Source organism: Anguilla rostrata, chromosome 3 (assembly GCF_018555375.3).
Source record: "Anguilla rostrata isolate EN2019 chromosome 3, ASM1855537v3, whole genome shotgun sequence".
Taxonomy (NCBI): domain Eukaryota; kingdom Metazoa; phylum Chordata; class Actinopteri; order Anguilliformes; family Anguillidae; genus Anguilla; species Anguilla rostrata.
Genome location: NC_057935.1, coordinates 20,758,982 through 20,780,345, shown reverse-complemented (window position 1 = coordinate 20,780,345; position 21,364 = coordinate 20,758,982). Strand labels below are relative to the sequence as shown.

The following is a 21,364-nucleotide window of genomic DNA, read 5'->3' as shown; positions in this document are numbered from 1 at the left end:
CATTGTCCTGAAGGTTAAAGTGTCACATTTGTGTGTGTGTGTCTGTGTGTGTGTGTGCGTGCGTGCCTGCCTGCCTGCATACATGCATGTACAAATGCCAATGTGTGTTTGTGCATAGGTGTCTGTGTGTGCATGTGCCTGTGTGCAGGTTTTCATGTGTTGTCTCTGTGTTAGAGAGGTGACCATTTAAGCTTTCATAAGCAATGAGCCATTCTGGAGCAGACTGGGAACATGGTTAATGGTGAGAAAGAGAATTAGAAAGTCTATTTCTGATAAGTTGGAGCTCTCAGTGTGTAAGTAGTGATAATGTTGTGTGTGTGTGTCTGTGTGTCTGTGTGTGCATCGAGCGAGTTGAATTTCAAATTAAAGTAATGAAGAAGGTGGACAGAAACCTCCAAGGAGCAAAGCAACTTTGAATAATTTGCTTTTATGAATATTTAATACCATGCATTTCAACCAGGTTTGCTTCAAAGCACTGCTTCAAAGACACATTCAGTATAAAGGTCTTTATCCGTTTTGTTCTACAGTACTGTTGTGCTTTACCAGGTCATCTACTCTCAGCATTTACGACTGAAAGTGTCTGACATTGTGCAGCGCAGCAGTCATTTTGAGCCAAATACTTATGATTATTTGCAGAGTGAACAGATTTTTAAAAGCCATCAGCTACTTCATATATCTGGCTCCATTTCAAGAGATATGACATCAAATAATAGTTTCTGAATGATCCTTGTTGCATAAACACAGTGTGTGTGAGTACATGTAACACACACAAACTACACTGATGGACACTCAATTATTTCTCCTCCATGAGCATTTTTAATGCTTCTGCACAGGCCTAGTCTGCAGTAAATTGCCATGACCTTTCAGAGACTCGGCTAATCAATAGCCAGGCTCCCGCTGCAGACGCGGCTCACCTTTTGGCTGCCCATGTTTCAGAGTCCCAGAAGAACCGGGATTACCCTGCCCTGGGAGGAGCTGGGCAGCATAATGACTGCATTCTAAACACCTTTGTCCTGCTCCCTTTGGCTGCACTTCAGCCATCCTCCCTTGGATCCAAATGACTGGTGATGATAGAAAAATAACATGGTAGCTAAAGCCTCTAATTGGTGGTCTGGCCTAGGTCTTTGCATAAGGCCGGCATAATCTCGGAATCAATATGTTCCGAGATACTGGGGAGGGGGGAGCTTAAAATCAGCTCTGGGAATCCACGCTGTGGGCTCATCAGAGATTCTCTTTAATGCTCGGCCCCCAGAACGCAGGATCAGGGCCAAGTCAGCAGGGCGAGACGCACTTCGTCCTGCTTTGATCTCCCCGTGTCGTGCTTAACCTGATGATGCACTGTCTCCGCACAGCCGGATAGATGCAAAACACGCCGCCAAAGTGTGATTTAGCATGCTGGAGAGCAGAGAAAATTCGGCCCGCAGGTTGGTGACTCCAGCACTTCAGAATCGTTTATTCCTGGAAATTGTATCTGTGTGAATATTGCGTTTTATCGCATATTTTTCCTCTTCTTGACAGTCTTGTTAGACTCAGCAGTTTAGCTAATTTCTCAAATTACAAATGTTTTTGATGTTTTGAAGTTATCATTAAGCTACAGGAATAGCATTTTCCTGTGGCTATGTAAGTAAAAATTGAGAGAGGTGGTAAGCTATTGAGGAAGTCGACCGCTTGTGTACGGCCGCTGATGCTGGAAAGTCTTCCTCTGAGGAAGAGTGGCGGGTTCGTTCACGTGTGCCGTCACGTGACGGGAAGAGACATCTATTTCTGTACAGCTCCGCCCCCCAGCCCTCTGACTCATAATCTCAGTGTCCTTTAAAACCACCCAAAATGATCTAAGATGCAGGGGGAGCCACATTCATTTGTCTGTACTGTTTGCTCAGTAATAAGGGAAGGCTGGGGGCATTGGATAGGTAATTACACCATAGGGAATTTGATTAAACTCATCGGCACAACCAACACCAGTAAAAGCAGATTGTCAGTCGGACTAAAGAGGGTGATTTAAATTTTACAGCGTGTTGGTTACTCTGTAAAGAAAGCCGATGTTTTCAATTTGAGTTAATTGCCATCTCTTTTTCAGTCCATAAGAGGTGGATATTGCTCATGGTGATGTGGGTAAATAAAGAAGCTGTACCCAGTGGTTTGGAGTTTCAGCAGGGCAGACTAAGCTGAAGCATGCATTCAAACATTCACAATACAACTGTGAATATTTCATTGAAACGTATATTTGAATCAGAAGTAGGAGGTATTATTAAGATGTAAATAAAAGTATATTACTGGCAGTTTATCGCAGACTGAAACCTTATAGGCCCAGCATATAAAAGCATGATGTTCTTTTATAGGGCAGTGCACCAGTGATGGGTCTATGAGGAAATAGAACCAAGTTTTCAGTTGTTCTTGGTTCTGTATGTCCTGATAAGCATGTTTCTGTGAGGCGATGTATTTTTTAGATGAGCTGTGTATGTGAAAGCAAAATGTTAATAAAAGATAATTGATGATAACTTCACAGAGAACTGCCTTGGTTGCCAAAATAAATAATAATTATTTTGAAGTGCATGACCATGATCACTATTCTCTTATTGCCAATAGTCTTTTTTTAGAGAGAAATCATAAGGAATCCTTTAGATGATACATAAGTTTTTATTTTATATCAGAGAGGCAAGACTGTGATATGGGGCAGCTGAGCATCTACCACAGCGAGGCTTGGAATGTCACTGCCCCCCGTCTACAGAGAGGTTAAATGATGTCATGTGTGTGATGACCTCACAGTCACACAGATTAGAACCAGATGTGTTTGGGGTCCCTGCCCAGCACCGTTTGAGGGCTGTGGATTTTGAGGGTAGATGTTGTAGGCCTCAGCTGAGAACTCATTATTTCAAGTTATTTTTATTTATTAAAATTTTTTCTTGGTGATAATGGGATCAACCTTCACAGCCAAATACGGGTCAACAGTGCAAAAGAAAATCCGGGACGGCCATTTGCTCAGTACAACGTATTTAATCCAGAACCGGAGATCAATCTTTAAACAAAGAGATTTAATATTACAGCGAGGCCGGCTGGCAGACCGTTTTAGATAAGCAAACAGTGATGGCAGGGTTAGATATAGCAGCCAAATGGATGGCCAAATAGCTGATTAAAGATATGCGATAAACAGTCCCACAGCAATTTTATCAACACGGCAAATGATTGCTCATTCTATAGGTCATCCTTTGTTGTTCAAATGCTCTGTCGTTAGACCGGTTAGATTTGAATACACTTGCATTCAGCGGGCCATACATAATGCACGCGTGTAAAAAAGATAATCACGCATGTGTGTAGGCTTTGGTGACAAAGTGATGTAATCGTCAGCTTACCGCTCTGCAGTCGCTGCACAAAAGAGCCGCGGCACGCGCGCCGCTCGCGGTTTTTTTACGATAATTAGCCGCGCCGCGCAATTACCCGCCAAAGCGCGAGATCCGCGGTGTCTGCTTGACACAAAGTGCTCTCCCGTCGGGACGCGGTGCAGTAATAGGTCACGGACCGAGCGGCGGGCTGATTTAAGCTCGTTTCGCTGTGACTTATTACTGGGGCCTGGCTGGCTTACCCTTTAGATTGATCTACATCACCCGGGGGTCACCAGTGTTTTAGGGCTGTCCCTCAGAAGTGAGCGTAATGAATAGGACATGGGACTGTGGTATGATTCATCTACGGTGCGAAAGCCTGCGTGAGGGTGCGTGCGTGCAGGTCGAGTACCAGAAAAGGGATTGTGCTGCACAGTCTTTCACACGCTGTGGCCCTTCAGGACCGGCACTGACCCTCACCGCGCTGGTGCTTTTTCTCTTCAGGACCCGGGTTCTGTTTCACAAAGCAGGAGTACTGAGCTAGCTGGATAACTGCACTGAGTAAAAACCCGGAACCCTCCCAAATCTGGAGTATGGGCTGATGTCAGCTGAGTCTTGTGTTTTATTCAGCACAGTCATCAGCTAGCTCAGTCATCCTGCTGTGCGAAACAGGGCCTAGGACTGCATAGCCCTCCTGCAAGAAAATGTAAAAATTAAATAAATAAAAAAACATCCACAGGTCACTTCTTGCTGGGAGGTACCACTGTCCTGTTTTGGAACTAAGGTAGCAAAGACATGGGTATCACATACATTATAAAAGAGAAGGAAAACATCCTAAACTCAGTATAAAATGGAGAAGTAATATTCCAAAGCTAAGGCAAGGTTGACCTGCAGTTGGTAGATTGCCAGTGAGTGGAAAAGGACCCCAAAATCATCAGCTGCCTGACACGTGAAACGTTATTGATTTATCTGACTGGGTCACCTTTGGTTTGTTTGCTTTATCTGCCTACCCCCCACGTCAATGTTCAATCCCACTCATTTGGCTGTAGGTCCAAGTCTCACGTGCTGCCTGACTATATTGCAACCTTCACTTGAGGAAGACTAATCTCACTATCATTGCTTTGAGAGACTGTTTTGTATGACTTCACGTACGGTACTTGCCCTTTACCAGGGTCATTTACACTGTTGATATCACGTCACATAGGGAGTGGTCCAAAAACTATACATATTGTTATGAACAGCAGTAGAAGCTAAAATGAAAAAAGGAAAACTACCAGCAAAACACCCAGTGGCAGCTCCACTGTGTTTCAGTTATTGTTGTCCTTTTGATCTGATTTTCTGAATGTATTTCGAAAATAATCAGACATGTCCCATAAGTGCATGGCACAGATAGACTACTGTGTAATATCTAGGAAGAAATCTGTTCTGATCTCCTCTTTCCACTGTTGAAACCCCTGTGTCCAAGGAAAGCCATGCTCACAGTAATGAGCTGGCTTAGAGATTATTACCGCAGAATAAGAGATGGTCCCTCATTTGAATAGTGAAGATAGCAATTCCGGCCATATGAAGCAGGACCGGCAGCTCCGCCTTAAGTCGGGCTTCTGTGCTCTGCGCCTGGGTGACCAATTGTCCATCATTCTAATTAAACTCCTCATACATATACCATGCGTGACCCACAATGCTAATCCCTGCCTGTTGTCTGTTGGAATTTTTTCCTATGTGTTCATATTGTATCTTAAATACAACATTTTTTTCACTTAAGATGACGATGCCAATATGTCTTTTGTTTCTATTAGAAAATTAAAAGGTTCGGCAATTTTTTGGTTCGGCATGGCAAGCATTCATAACCCTAAATCTCATAAAGAGAACTGCATCGGTATCATGCTCAATACATGCAACCTTCCCATTTCCCACCAACCCTGGGGCTGAAGTGTGGAAAAAATCATTTGGAGCAGCAGTAAGCCACAGTGCGCACATTAAATGATAATTGACAGTGAATTGCTCATTACGGAGCACAAGGATTTAGGTGCCCTTTGGTAGAAATGAAAAAGAAACTGCCGAGAGAGTTATAAGTCAGTTATAAAGTAGATTTGTTCTTGCTTTAAACAAAGAACCTAAGGAACGATGTTTGTACACAAACCCACTCACCCAGTTCCCTCCTCCCCCAAGGAGCATTGTAATGGGTGGGGCGGAAGGGGGCAGGGGTGGGGGCATTTCGGGAGGTCCGATGTCCCATTCAATGATGCTGATGAGATGAGACTGGAAGCACCAGTTAAAATAGGTCAGTGCCCATCAGATCAGATCCCCCCTCCCCGCGCGCGGGGAAAGGTCAGCGCGCTCACCTTGTCTGACAGGCACGAGTGTCGTCATGCTTCGGTGGCTTCGCCCCTCGCCGACACCTGCTCGGGTTTGAGTGAACACAATTGTTTGGTCCTGATCTATCACTGGCGAGCGACGGCAAAACAAGGCAGAGCAACGTAACCGTGTGCAACCGTGGTGGTTTTGCCGTGTATTTGGCGATGAAGACGAGACAGGAGCCATTGATTTGTCAAGGAGAACTTTTATTACAGCTCAAACGGCTGCAGAGAAGTTATTTCCAGTCCTAATGATGCCAGGCGCAGCACAACGTGAAACGGTTCATATTTTACCTTCACTCACGCTTGCACAATACATTTCAAAATTAATCTTCTGTTAATAATGACAATTTTTTCAGTTATTGCTTTTGCCGTCACGCCCTCGCGCAATAAGAAGTTCAGGCTTTCGATTTGCTGTTGCATTATTCATTTTTTGTTTTAACTGAAGGACATGAAGATTAAAGACCAGCACAGGACTGCCATCAATGGGGCTGCATTCAACTTTCTGCCCCCACCTTTTCAGAGGGAATTTACAGCAGTTTCTACATCAATGCATTCTTGGGATTCATTTCTCAGTGCACACTGAGCTTCTGAAATTTACGGAACTGGGCTTGCAATTCTAAGGCTGCAGGTTCAGTTCATAGGTAGTACATAGCTGTTGTTGTGCCCTTGAGCATTTCACTTAACCTGAATTGCTTCATTAAATATGCAGCTGCACAAATGAATAGTATGTAAAGAATGTAAGCTGTGTAGGCGTTACCCTCAGTTGCGTAGCTAATATCAATCAATGTTTTTTGCTCACCAATAGGCTGTCAATGGGCCCTTTTCACACTTCCTGCTTTTTTTTGCTGGAAATTGCTGCCGAGAGGTAGCTTTACTTTTGTTTACTCTAAAGCACTGCCATCTTTTAAATCTACATCTTCAGCATATTGCTGGTTTGGCAAGAAACAGAAAACTGTTACCCACCCAGATGTCACAGCTGGTTTGCTGTGATTCGGGGCCGTCATCAGAGCAGAAGGCAAAGCTGGAGAGACAGGTGTAGTGAACACATCAGTACCTGTGAGGAAACTAACAATCTCAGCATCCTTTCATGTCTTCACTTGAGTGAAGTCTACCTGACATTATGGAAACTAAGAGCACAATGCATGTGACATTTTTGGGCATGCTGTGATCCTGTAGCTCTTCACATTAGACCAAACACTTCTGCTTGATTTGGGGAAGACCAGTGGACATTCAGATTACCGTCATGGAGATTCTTATGTCCTGGCCTATGTGACCACTGGCCTTTATGTGCAATGCCTCCTTTTTCCTGTGACTAAGTAACTCAACTCAATCAATGCCACCTGGATTTTTTTTTTTTTCTTAAAATTGGGAAATCTTTTCCTCACTCCCCATCATCATTATCATTGTCATCCTTGTAACAAATGCAGGTACATCAATATTGTTTTAGTATCTAATGCATTTTTGCATGCATCTTTAATGCATTTGAATGGTAACCTGTCGTGCCCACTTTATTGGGGATGCATGAATTTTGAAGTTGTGGATGTTAATTGTGTAAATAATGAAAATCATGGTTTGAGCTCTGTAAGTCACACTTATATAAATAGAAGACCATGGAAGAGTCCAAAAAGTAAAATAGTGACAATCTAGACACCAACCCCTGAGGTTTCAGTGACTGGGTCATCCATAGTTTGCTTGCCTTTTCTATCTTCCGTCCCAGGACCCTGTTAGATTGTGTTCAATTTCCTGTGGATCCAAATCTCTCATTTTGTCCAACCGAGCAAACTTGTGTTTGAGTAAGATTAACCACCCCAGCATACCTTGGAGAGATGGTCCACAGCGCTTCCTAATAGAAGCAGGCAGCTGAGTCTGTCTCCCCAGTGAGCTGCTGATCTTTAACAGCTGGGCCCTTTTGTTTGAGAAGTTGGGCCAGTTGTGTGTTGCTTTAACACACACACACACACTTATACTTCTATGCACACATGCTCATGCACATATATGCGCACAGGGTGCCAGGAAGTACAGTTCTTTGGAGTATTCACCCCCACCCCCACTTCCTGTGCATAGGAGAGTTCCATGCAGTGCAATGTAGGTCATATTTAAAAGTTCAACACCAACTTTTGGCCAATTTTCAGATTTCATGTTTAAGTAGAAATAATATACGATCTATGCAATTGTTAAAGAAAACCTGTAATTTATTTATAAATATGTTTTATCTGTCCAATTTATGCGCGGTTCTGTGGAATCCTTCCTCACGGACCAGTATTTTGGCTGTCTGACAGGACCCATTCCAAAGCCCCCAATATGAAAGCTCTTCTGAATCGACTTAGTTTTGTCACCAGTGCATGTGCTGTAACAGAGCAGCCTGTGACAAGATTCCTCTGTGTCAGGTATTATGGTCTTTGGTCTTACTACAGAGAGTCTTTAAAGAGGAATAAAATGTTGACATAAAATGTCTGATTCCTGGCAAGGCCTGCAGTGGAGCCTGAGAGAGAAGCTGTAAAGTTGAGTTGGGAAAAGCAGAGTTGAGTCACAGCTTTTCTAAGTATTCTTGAGCCCTGAAAATTTGGACTTAAACTTGTTACTCACTCTCTCACACAGACATACTGTCGGTGCATAATACAAGTTTGTGATATTAACTGATTGATTTATGATTTATTTTTGAGATGTATTTTGAAAGATTAATGGGATTCAAATTGTTTTAATGGAATTGGCAAAAAAATCGGAGAGGAATTCTGTCTGGCAACAAAAACCTTATAAGGAGGCCCTTTGCAGGAGTTCGTTTTTGGGAAATAATTATTGAAAAATAAAACTTTTCTTACAGGATACAGAATGCTTCAAGAGTTGATAAAAGGAGGTATCTATCACAAAATTAAACACTTGAAAAATAATATCATGTTTTGTTTTTGTATATGCAGGATTAAGTGGTTTGATAAATATTGGGGTGAACTATCACCACACCCCTGCCACCAAGTGGCTCTGGGCGAATTGCTTTCAATCTATGAGAACCACAGTGGGAAATATGAACATTTTACAATATGAACAAGAGAATTTCAAGAAGCCATGCAGACTTAACATATGTGCTGCATAAATTAGCCTCGAGGTCAAAAGGAATTTGAGGGGAAAGTCCTCTCTTAGATGCTGACATTGTATGTTACATTCAAAGCTAAAGAGTAATTCGTCTGGAGAGGCGGAGGAGGGAGGCGGGGGCGGAGTAAAGTGTGACCTCAGAAACAGAAACACACTCATTTCCCTTCGGGTCTCCTTTGGTGTGAAATGGGAGTCAGGGATCCACAATGTTTGCCGCTCTCCAGCTGCAGGAAGGGGAAGGGCTGCACAGGGACTCCTGGGAAACGGTCACAATGATTCCGTTTGCAGAGAGAGAAAAAACCCATCACCTTTAGCACCTGCTTCAAATGCTACTGGGGCCGTTAATATTCCGCTCACATGCGATGCGGACGAATCCACAGAGCTCCCACCATGTAGCTCCAAGACAATAAGGCCACATAGAGAGAGATTTCACTTCCTGGAGTGAGCACAATCTGTGTCAGCTTCATAATTGTGACAAAAACATTATTAATATTCTGTACTGATAAAGTCACGAAGTTGTGCGTGGAGCTAGGCGGTCTACATTTTCCTGTTTAATAAACACAACATCTATTATCTTCAAAAGCTTTTATATCAGGTAAACAGGGCAGGGTTGACTACTTGTACATATGGTAGAAATATACGGATAAAATTATATTACATGCAAGACCTAAAATGGTTCCAATTGACTTGAAAGTGAGCTTAAACTATGACAATTGGAATGAAATTTCTTTATAATTCCATGTTGCTGAAAGGCTCAGAGAAAGTGAATAATTATAGTAAATGTAGAGTAGGTAAATGTATAGTAAACTGCCCACCTTGGCAGCCAGATGACAGATTAAATACAGCATATGAGAAAGTGTCAGCAGTGGCGATGAATGGCTATATCTGACAGAGGCTCACGCACAAGCTGTTCACTTGGCAACAAGATGACTGACTGCTTTCGCATCTGGTATGAAATACAGGTTGTTTATCTGACTTAACTCAAAGTCCCTATGGAGAATGTCATTGAACAAAATTTCATCGGTTCAGTTTTTATTGTCAGCAAATATGTTTGAGCAAAAACAATACTTTTTCATTCGACTGGAGTAAGCAATCGGAGGATACATGCTGTATTCAAAAGCATTATTTTACATGATTAGATACATTTTTTATATTTATATTATAATGCAGCATCCACAATAGCCCTAGTGTGTTTTTTTTTTTTTTTGGTTCACATGTTTGTGTGTGTGTATGTGTGTGGAGCTCTTGCTCTCAGTGTGTGTAAGGCCCAAGGATGTGTCTGTTCAGTGTCATAGAAGTTGTCAGTCCAAGGCCAGTGTCTGCAATCCCGACGAAGGAATTTTGACAGCTTCCTGCAGCCAGATGGCTCTGCGTTCCACTGCAGCTGAGAATATAAGAGAAGAGGAAACACAGCAGTTTCCAGCACTCTGAGGGCTGGTCCCTCTCCTCCATGTGCTTCCCTCCTCAGTCCTGGGGGGACGCACTGGCCTGCTGTCTCCCCCAACGCTGTGCTTTCCTGCCCTTGACACCCACACACCCCCATAGGCAGAGGCAGCCACAGCTGGTGTTAGACCTCTGCTTTCATGCACACGCACATGCACATGCACAAGCATGCATTCATTGCTAATGTTAGACCCTCATTACTGGAATATACGTAGAAACAAGACTTCTGAATGTAAATTCATGCACAGGCTAAAACAGCAGGAGTTGCCACTAAAGTTTATAAATGCATGATTTTAATTATCCCCTCATTTTCAGAGTTGCAAAAACACTGTGTTTTGATTCTAGGCCTTCTAGGAGAGGTTAATCTCAGCACGAACATACATGAACACACACAGAATCGCCTCCAGACACAATTGACTATTCAGACATCACGTTTTCATCTGTATATGAACACACACAGACAGACAGGCAGCCTTACACACACACACACACACATACACACACACGCCGTACACACACACACAGTGAGGCCCTCTACACTCACGCACAAACCAAAAGTGGCTCCATTACAGACATCCTTTCACACAAAGGCACAATGCTAGAATGCAGGTCACTGCGGTCTGGTGCCGGACACACGCTTGCAGCTGGTGTGAGAGCAGCTTGAGGATCTGGAAGCGTCTCGCTCTCTTCCCTCGCACGGGACGGTACCGCGCCGGGACCAGGCTCTGGGGACCCGGGTCTTATTTCAGAAAGCTGGCGCGAGGCAGCTGTGCCTCCCGCACCGAAATAGAAATGAGAACGGCAGAATGATTCAGCGCTCAATAATGAATGTGTACTTTCCTAAGTGTCCAGCTCCCTGCTTCCCTCACACGGTCATGGACGTTTAACCAGTGGTGTATAGTGCCCTCTACTGGAGCTTTAAGAATTGTCACATTTTTACAAAGCCACCAAGAAATCAAAGACCATGAAATTAAAAAAAGAAACCGGAGTTGTTTCCCTGACACATCTTAATTCTGCTTGAAAGATTTAGTGTATTAATAGAATTATTTATTAGGTTTTTACCAGGTTTTTATGACTTACAGCCAAGGGGATATGTTCTGATGAGTACACAGTTTTTCTAGTTGTTACTTCTCCTGCCACTCCACCATATATATCCATGCCATTACGCATTTAAGTTACCAGTAACTTTGCTGAAAGCAGTGAGATCTGAGACCAAAAATACACATACACACATCATGCCTTGTGCACGCATCATGCATATCAAGGCCCATGTTTTCCTCTGGGGGTCTATTGCACTGTAGGATAAGTAGCTTGGCTTCATTTAGTTCTTGTTTTAGGGTTCACAGATGTATAAAATGCAGCTTAAGCTCCCCAGTTTATTTACAAGGAGTGGAGAATTCAATATCTTGGCTGATAGGCAGTGTGACTGTGACAACAGGGGAAATATCCATCTGGCCTCAGTAAACCAAAAGCTACAGAAAAGCTTGTTAAAAATGACAGTAATAATGTAACGCAGTAGGAGGTTAGAGGCAATGATCTCCTATAGACGTTTCCAGATGTAAATCATGATTTTCCAGTTTCCATGTGCTTTCCTGGGTTATATTGCACATTCATAAAAATGTGTAAATGGCGTCGTCATAGACTGACCCAATTCCCCTGCAGCTACAGTAAACACACTAGTCCTACTAGTATGTAATGATGACAGTGTATGTGCAAGAGCGAGAGAGAGAGAGCAAGAGAGTGAGGAAGAGGGGGTAATGTTGGTCTTCAACAGCAATATCATGACATCTAGTGGATACAGAATGTACACACATGCAGAATAGCATATTGTGAATGAATCAACTTCATATGTATGTATAAAAATGAAAATATCTGGTAAATAATACCCTAATGCAATCTTTAATATTTTAATATTAATAAAATAATTTAACATGCCTCATTGGTGACGAATGCAGTCCTACAATGTCAAAGAGGGCAACACAAAATGAATACAGTAAATTTTCTGTGAACTTTTATTTTTGTTGAAGTTATATTTGCTTCAAGTACGAAACAACTTGACTAAGTGTGAGGATCCTGGCCAACTGTTTTGTAACACATATCCGCACAGCATCATTTTCTCAAAATGGTGTGTGCGCCCTGTGATAAGTAAAGTAAACTGCCCAAGGTGTATTCCCACCTCCCGTCAATGCATGCTGGGATAGGCTCAGCGCCTCCCATGAACCTGGCCAGGAATAAGTGGGTATAGATAATGGATGGATGAATGGATAGATAATTTTCTGAACACACTATAGAGTAATCTTGCCTGTGCTCACCATCGCCGCATTTTATATGATGCTTTCTTATTTAAAAATCTATAAAGTAACAATGGGAAAAAAATGGTTATCAGCGATTTTTAATTTTTTTTTTATTTAGGATGGGGGCCCATATTTAATTGCACATATTTCGTGTGTACCGTTTCGCGTTGCACTTCATGTGTTCTTGCGTAATACGTTTAGCACTTTTTGTCCATCGTCGCGCACCATTATTACGTAACGGAGCAACTCATGGTGGACGTGCCGAAGGAGAAGTGTAGGTAACAGGTTATACAGCTAAGGCAAAATAAAGAACACAGGTAAGAACAAAGTATTTCTTTGCCAAATAAGAATCACTTTATTATTTTAGCGATACTTCCCTTCTTGCTTGTAAATGAAAATAGTGAACGGCAAAATAGATGAGGGACTCAGATCGTTGTTAGCCAACGTTAGCCAGTTAGCTATCTTTCAAAACAGCAGCTAGGTTAGCCAACATTATGTCAGCTACGTTTACACAAACACCAAACGGTCAGTGCTTACTAACGTGTTATATGATCATCTGAGTTGGCTGTAAATTAATATCATATTTAAAATAATTCAAGACAGCTTCATTTACAGGCCGAACTGTGTATCATTGACATGACAGCTCTGATAGTTGTTTTCATCGATAAGATTGCTAATCAGTCAGAAAGTGACATCGCTCTGCGCGGAGCTATTCAGGCATCAAGGTAGAGAAACTTTAATTTAACTGTAATTTTCCTACCATCACTCCTAGCTAGCTGTTGATAGCTCCTGTTGTTATTCTAGTGCCAATTGCTTCGCATATGGATAGTCCGTGTTAGCTAACAGACTGTAATTGCGTTATCAAAGGGTAAACGTCTTATCTAAACTGGCAGTACTTTCATCACAAACTGCATGTGCTAACACATCTTTGTAGCTGTGTCATACGTTGGCTTGCGCTTGGTAACTAGCAAGATTCATACGCAAAGCAACCATTCTTGAGGTCAGTTGGCTATTAATTGTGAGTAAGCTACTAATTAAGGTCTCATCATAACGGTTTCCCTTTCAGGTGGAGAGCAGGAGAGGCCCGTCAGGATGGCCGGTGTAAGTACCGTAGATGATGTTAATTTCCAGTGTAATTCTCCTCGTGCTCTTTGCTGTATGTCTGCACTAACATCGCTGTGTAACGCTGCGTTATTACGTTGCCCCAGGTGCTCTGTGGCAGAGCCAGGCTAGTGTCCTACCTGCCAGGCCTCCACGTTCTTGTAAGCAGGATCGCGGGGGCCAGAGCCTTCTCTGCTGCAGGGTCCTCTGGCTCAGACGAATCCCACCTGATGTCGGCACCCTTCGATATGGGTACGGATCTGTATTTCAGAAATGAGCTTTTGTGTGTACACACCGTAAACAAGGCAGTACTTTAGAGTTTTTGGGTTCTCATTTAATATGTTTATGAAACAAAAAATATGAACTTACAAACTGGTTTCATGGCCTATTATAATAATTTTCTATTTGACTAGCACAAGTAAGTGAATGTAAAAAAAAACACTGGGGTAGAGTAATGTTTTCAAACTGTTTAAAATTGTTTTTCTTTTTTTGTTCAAACATTTTTAAACCCTGTGTTTAAAACCCAACAGTGGGGCATTTTGTCCCAAAATGAATGTTGTCATTGTGTTAACTTGTATTGTTACTAGCTTTTGAATGTCCACATTAATTTGAAATTGTGCACAAGATGTCAAGGTCATGAATGGCAATGTTTAATTATTGGACCATTTCCAATGTGTCAGGCTGGTTAGTTCATATTGCCTAGTTCCTTGTCTACATTGTTTTAGCTTGTTGTTAGGATGGGCTATACATGCTACTAAGATAAAATTGTGGACATTTATCATTTTTCTCAATATCTTGAATGCGCATCGAAAACTATTGCATTTCATTAAATATTTTAACATTTTTGCATCAGAGCAGACAAATGCTTTGATGTCTAAGACTTGTGCAACAGCATAACTATTGTTATTAAAAGCAACGGGTGGTACTTACTTAAAGGCCTGGTGATGGTGATAATAAAGGCATTTTGTGATGACACTTCCTGTTCTGTTATATAGGGCCCAGAACCGTGTGGCCAGATGAGAATATGGGCCCATTCGGTCCTCAGGACCAGCGTTTCCAGTTGCCAGGCAACGTGGGCTTCGACTGTCACCTACAGGGTACCGCGGAGCAGAAGAAGGGTCCGGTTCACAGGACGGTTCCAGACGTGCTGTCTGCCCCCTCCAGCAGCGAGAGGCACGAGTTTGTGATGGCGCAGTTCATCAACGAATTTCAGGTAAAATTTTAAATAAAAATAATGAAGTTTTTTATTCAAACAGGAGACCCAAACCTGGTCTTCACAGGCAAAGGCTTAGCAAGTTGTCTCTCCTGTGACACTACCTGTGATGTTACTATTACCACTTTTATTCCAAAGCAATGACCTGGGTAAAACCCGTGTTTGCCGCTGGTGCGAAAGGTCAACCCGCTTTATCCAACCCGGGTCCGCCACCCTGCTCACACCCTGGGGTTTACATGGGTCCAAATGACCTGAGTCGGTGCTCCACATCTCAGAACTGCTCTCATGCAGAAACGATGTTCCGAAACTTATGTAAATATTATGTATGTAAATAATGCTAACTAGACTCACAGCTATAGTCATGCCAGGAGAGAATTTCTCAGTTGTCACAAGTAAACATGTAACAGTGAATATTAAATAAAAATATGTTACTTAGCACATTTGATGACATGGTTTTACGTAAAAGGATTTTCCAGATTTGGAGCACATTACTAGGCTATCGATTCAGGAGTTAACATTCTGAGTTTTGCCAGCATAATGGCAAAGTGTATATTGTATGCACTAGCCAGTTGGCTGCGAAGCTGTATTAGCCGAAAAAAACAAAATGTGTACAGAACTAAACTTGCAGACCCGGGTCTTAAGTGAATGGTACATACCAGTGACCATAGTGTGTTGTGAATGGGTCAGACGTGGGTTATATAAATATATTTATATTGCATTTATTTGGCAGACACTTTTATCTAAAGCGACGTACAATAAGTGCAAACCAAAGGTCATTGGAACAACTACAAAACACAGGTCCAATAAGGTACAATACTCATTTTGTAACAGCTATTCATAGCCATGAACACATTGAGTCTAGTTCACACAGTAAACATTGCTGTGACCTATCCGATGCTAAGTCAAACTAGGAGGCATGACAAGTTACATCAAGATAATGACTGGGATGGCAGGTATGCTATCCCGCCAAGTTACGCCTTGGCGGGGCGGCTGACCCATACCTATATACAAAGTACAATATAAGTACTGGATGGAGGTAAATGTAACATGAAAGTGGCACAGGAGGTACATGTGTAGCATGAGTGAGGGGGATTTAAGGGATAAAAAAAGATCCTAGATTGGGAGTGCCCCGCAGAGTGGTGATAGTTGGTTAGTCCAGGTATAGTCTGAAGAGATGAGTCTTCAGACCACAGCGCAAGATGGGCAATGAGGAAGTGGTTCGCAGAGGAACAGGGAGTTCATTCCACCACTGGGGAGCTAGGGTGGAGAAGCTCCGTGGTAGGGACGAGCGAGAACCATTCACCCGGATGGCAGGGAGTGCAAGTCGCCCTGCTGCTGCAGAGCGGAGTGGTTTATGTGGTAGTTCAGTAGTGTAGTGATTTTAGTCGGTAGTGTAGTGATATTATCAAGATTCCAGGTAGAAAATAACAGACATAGAATGTCTCTGGTATTGTGTACACGGCAGTATAAGGTAATGGTTAGGTAACTCGCCTTACTTGAATGTAATGTAATGTAATACGGCGCTTGGGGCAGTTTTCTGTGTTGCTGACTGAAGTGAGAATTTAATTTGTGGATGTCGTTAGTCTTCTTCTACCAGTGGTGATTAATTACATCTTTGTTTTGTCCTCAGGGGAAAGAAGCCCCTCCTGTAACTCATAAAGTCAGCAAAGCGGAACAGTACTTTGACACCTCCAATGTGGAATGTGCCATACAGTCTTGCCCAGAGCTGCTAAAGAAAGGTAATCATTTTGTTCTGCGGTGCAGTCGGGTCTCCTGTTGATTAGCACCAATGCCCATCACAGGAAAATAGAGAAATCACTCTGTTAGGACCATTAGACTTGCATTCAGTCTTACTGCATTGGGGGTTTGATTTTTAGTATAGTTAAATTTGTAACTGTTAACTTACGCAACTCACTCTAACTAGTCTCATTAGTGTAACTAGTCTAAGCTGTTCAAAGGTACAATTTTATTTGGGTTTGTTTTTGCAAAGGCATTTCTGTGGATTTTACAGGTTTGTTTTAGCAGCTCAAGGTTCGTATGATTGTTTTGGCTAGTGCATATTGATGCCATGTTTTGTCTGAGAGAGTGTTTTCCTCCTTTTGGTTAATATTAAAAAGTCTTTCAAAAACAAAAAAATGCACTCATGGTATTCATGCAATGCGTTATTTCTCTTGGAATGAAATGCAAATGCTTGAATGTGCAGTAGTTAAGATGTCCACCAGAGGGCAGTGCCATGCTTGCTAACTAACGTCATTTTAAGCATTGAGGTCAAGCTTAGCAACAACAGTCAAATTCTTGCCGACTTGGATTTATAGTAAGATGTTGCTACATATATGTAATATGTTTGAATTTGTGTACCAGTAATTAAGATGGACGCATAAGTGCATTACGGTTATGGTGACGTGTTATTTACTGCACGTGCTATAAATTCCGTCTTGTTTCTTCAGATTTTGAGTCGATGTTCCCAGAGGCTCCGTCCAATGGCATGACCGTCGTCACGGTGACCCAGAAAACCCAAAACGACATGACGGCGTGGTGCGAAGAAGTGGACGAGGAGAGGGAGCTGCTGCTGGATAGAGTGAGCCCATGCCCTGCCCTGCGTCGACCGCACTGCATTTCCTTTGGGCGAGAGGAATAATTTATCAGGGCTCCCCCCCCGAATGAATGCACGAGTGGTGACTTGCCACACAATGCTCTTCCCATTTCAAATGTGTTACTTCACCTGTGCTATAAGCTAACACTGAACTGTAGACATTGGCCTTAAAACTACTGAATTATACTACTCAGTAATAATGCAAAAAAGAGCAGATTCTCTCTCCAGGGTCATAAGAACCCTGTTATCCATAAGCATCTTTGACATGAATGCCTGAAGGCAGGGAAAGCTTCAGTAGATGGCATGCTGCCTAGCTGGCTACCATTACCTGATGGGCACATATTTGTATCAGTATATAGACTACAAGCCAGGACACATCTGCAAAGCTATTCATATGTCAGAAGTGTTTATGTTAATGTTAAATACAGGTATTGTGGTAATGCAGTAATCTTATCGTAAATCAAGATAGTTTGTAGAAGGGATTCCTTTAACCAAGGGTAAAACAGTCACTAGAGAAGCAGGCCATTGACCTTATAAAATATACATACATAATTTATCTAACAAGTTCAAACAATTATTTTAGTCCTGCTGAACTTACTGTAAGTAAACTAATATATAAATGGAGCATAAACATACAGAACTGAGAAATTAGTACATGGAGGACACAGTGGGTCATCAGTCAATTCATGTGTATTTGTATTCCTGAAAACATTTTTTTTAAGTATTTTATCTGTTCCAGATATCGTTTGATGACCCTTTTGCACAGATGTATTGTCTTGCCTTGTTATTCTTGTGCAACGCGACATATTCTATGTTAGAAAGTGTTTAACCGCCCTCCTCGACATAAGGTCACTAAAAGAATTCCAGACAGTTACGTGTGTTTATTTGTGGAGAGGAGACGGGATAGTAAAGGAAGCAGACTGTCGGAGGAAATATCCGGAACCCGGCCTACTCGGATTTGGTTTCGTAGGCGTGGAGTGGAAAATCGGTTATCGCTGCGCATCTCGGAGCGACGTCGTATTTTCCAGTCTGCGGGAGAGTCGTGCCGTTAAAGTGTTCACGTGCTTTTGATGGCGGGCGACAGTCTGGCCGTCGGTCAGCGTGGCTTTGTCCACAGAGCTGTCGGGTCCCTTTCTAACGGGTGTCGCGGAGTCGCGGGGTTACGCTCTGAAAGGCGTCGGAAGCGGTTCGCTTCCCACAAGGACAAAGGAAGTCGCGCGTCGAGAGGGAGCGGGCGGCTGTGAAAGAAACGGCTCTCCGCTGCGGATCGCGTGCCCGTAGCCGCCTGGATTACTTACCGTCTGGTTAACATCGCTGCCGTGCCGCGCAAACGCTGTGCGCTAAGCTCGTTAACGTGCTTCGCCGCGGGACGGCCGCACCCCCCGCCAGCCCTCTGTCACCCGCCATCCCGTCTCCATGCTAGCAACTGTTGCCGGGGTCCCCCTTGGTGACAGTGTGACCCATAGTCTCATGGTGCTCATGGGAACTGGGTCCCAGCGGCACGTTATATGATTTGGAGTTAGTACTGCCTCAGGCCTATTTACACTCAGTAACACTGAAAACAAAAAGGTTGCACAAAGCATGCTCTGTTTCTCTCAAAGCATGTTCATTAGTTGACAGTAGCTTTACATCTGAAACAGTTTCATACCTTTTTTTGTTATTGGGCTTGGTTACTTTCTAAAAAACAGAAGAGATAGTTTACTCCTGTAATATAAATTCAAGATAGCCCTCCAGAAAGTAGGCAAGGACACTTTAAGTGGACGTTGTATCTGGCTGCACTCAAACAGTGGCCCCTTTGGTTTACCAGTCTCCATCAGTTTAGAAACATGCACGATTATTCAGTGTGAAAGTTGCTGATGTATGTTTATACTCGCCGGTCTGGGAGTATTGTTAGCCTGGCCTGGCGCTGTTGCTCATATAAATCAGGGAAACAGACCTATGTTTCTCCTACGTTGTAAGTCACTCTGGATAAGAACACAGCACAGTTGAATGTGGTGAATGTAAAAGCTAACGCCTGTGCCCTTGTCCTCTCTCTCCAGTTCATTACTGGTGCTAAGGAGATCTGCTACGCCCTCCGGTCAGCGGGATTCTGGGCAGATTTTATAGACCCCAGCTCGGGACTAGCGGTAGGTAGCCCTCTGCGGCACGTCATTGTGTTGTGTACACAGTAACGGATCTCCCATGCACACAAATTAAAATATCATTTTTTGAACATGTGGGTAGTCCAGAAAACTTTCAGAAGCTGCTGCTCCTCCACCTCCTTAAAAAAGGAAGACGTATCCCAAATACCAAAGAATTTGTCATTTACATCTCTAATGTGTGTGTCGTTTTCCCCCTGCTTGTGTCTCACTCCAGTTCTTTGGCTCCTACACTAATAACACACTTTTTGAGACGGATGAGCGGTACCGGCATCTGGGCTTCCGTATCGAGGACCTGGGCTGCTGCAAAGTCATCCAACATGCACTTTGGGGGACGCACGTCTTCGTGGGGACGCTTTTCACCAACGCGCCTCCCCACAGCCTTGTCATGAAGAAGCTGCAAGGAAACTGAGGGAGGGGGAGGGGGGGGGGGTGCGTGGGGGTAGGGGATGGGGTTGGGTCTGGGGGGCGGTGAAGGCCGACCTTTTAAAAAAGCATCACAGTATCCGAAATACAGACAAGTACTGTTTTTGTAACCTCCTCATTTCCGTTCTGTGTAATTTGTAGGATTTGAATGTAAAAAGTTCACTTTCACGCCTGAAATTACACATTTTCTCTGAACAGTTTGCACAAATCAGTCTCCTTGAAGCTACTCGAGTTCGCCTTATATTCTTTTATTGTTTTCATATTCATTTCGAGACAGTTACATTACTTCCTCTGAAAACGGCCCTGGTAGAGAGATTCAGGTTGAATAAAATCTAGTCTTCTGATACTGAGGCTTGACAAACTACCAGTGTGCAATATTGCCTTATCAATGTTACCCATAATGCATCTGTGACCTTGCAGAGACCCCTGCCCGAGTTTCGGGTAGATCAGTTCTCGTGCAGAGTGGAGGTTCAATCCAGGATACCTGTGATGCTTAGTAATGCTTGAAGTAGAGAGTGGAAACACTGTTATTCTTATTCAGTGACATTGAGGGATTTCTGCCGATGCGTTTCAGCTCGATGATTCTGTGGCAGCTTTCAATGAAACATAAATAAACCAAATCTCAAAAAAAGAAATGTCGTTGGTCAGCTATTTTTTGGTAGCCAGCGATGGAGGGGAGGGGAGGGGAGGGTGGGGCTGGGGAGGTTTGCGATTTACTACGAACAGAGTCGCCACCATGTCCGGAGATGGAAAACCGACACTCTTCTTCACAAAAAATAATGGCCTCCCAGGGCCCCTCCTGGTTCACGTTTGACCTTGGACTGGACAGCGGTGACCTTTTCAGCGGCCGCGCTGACCTCGTCGGGACGCGTTCAGAAAGGCGCGGAACCTGCTTCCCGACCCGGCTGTCCTTCGGCGTGCGGTGAACAGGGACAGAATTTCATCACGTACGGTTTCGCGCCTGGCCTGCATCCTGCGCTCGCTTCGGTTCGGCCCGGGTTTGCGAGGATGCAGATTGAAAGCGAAAACCGCAACCTTCACGCCAAATTTGGGGTACCGGGGAGCGGCTGTGTTTTGTTAGAAATTCTCAGCTGTATCTGTGACTCTCCCTGGGGAAGCATTATTGACTCCTGTTTTAACACCCAGACCAGATGGGCCATAATCAATCACCAGCGGGCCTGACAGTCTGATTTCAATGCCGGTAATTTAGACAAGTGTCCTGTCGCACTTTCTCAATGAACCACAACTTCTCATCCAGGCAGGAAAGACATTCTGAGATTCTCTGCTCTGATATTGAATTATCTTTAAATGTATTGTGGCGTAATATTTGTTTCAATAAAAGATCACGGTTAGTCATTTTAACCCATTATCACTGTTCACCCGAGTGGTAAAATG

General features: G+C 43.3%; 1 protein-coding gene across 2 annotated transcripts; it reads left to right on the top strand.

The window, feature by feature from the left end:
* Window positions 1-1,236: 1,236 nt before the first annotated feature.
* On the top strand, window positions 1,237-20,604 carry mmadhcb (metabolism of cobalamin associated Db). 2 transcript variants are annotated; one of them, XM_064326693.1, is made up of 8 exons: window positions 1,237-1,424; window positions 13,565-13,599; window positions 13,707-13,851; window positions 14,595-14,812; window positions 16,443-16,551; window positions 17,260-17,390; window positions 19,445-19,531; window positions 19,761-20,604. In XM_064326693.1, exons 1-8 carry the CDS (start codon window positions 1,361-1,363, stop codon window positions 19,953-19,955), a joined length of 984 nt encoding a protein of 327 aa, XP_064182763.1. In that variant the 5' UTR covers window positions 1,237-1,360; the 3' UTR covers window positions 19,956-20,604. The 2 variants fall into 2 exon arrangements, with proteins under 2 accessions (XP_064182763.1, XP_064182764.1); XM_064326694.1 differs by lacking the exon at window positions 1,237-1,424 and adding an exon at window positions 12,667-12,815.
* Window positions 20,605-21,364: the final 760 nt, after the last annotated feature.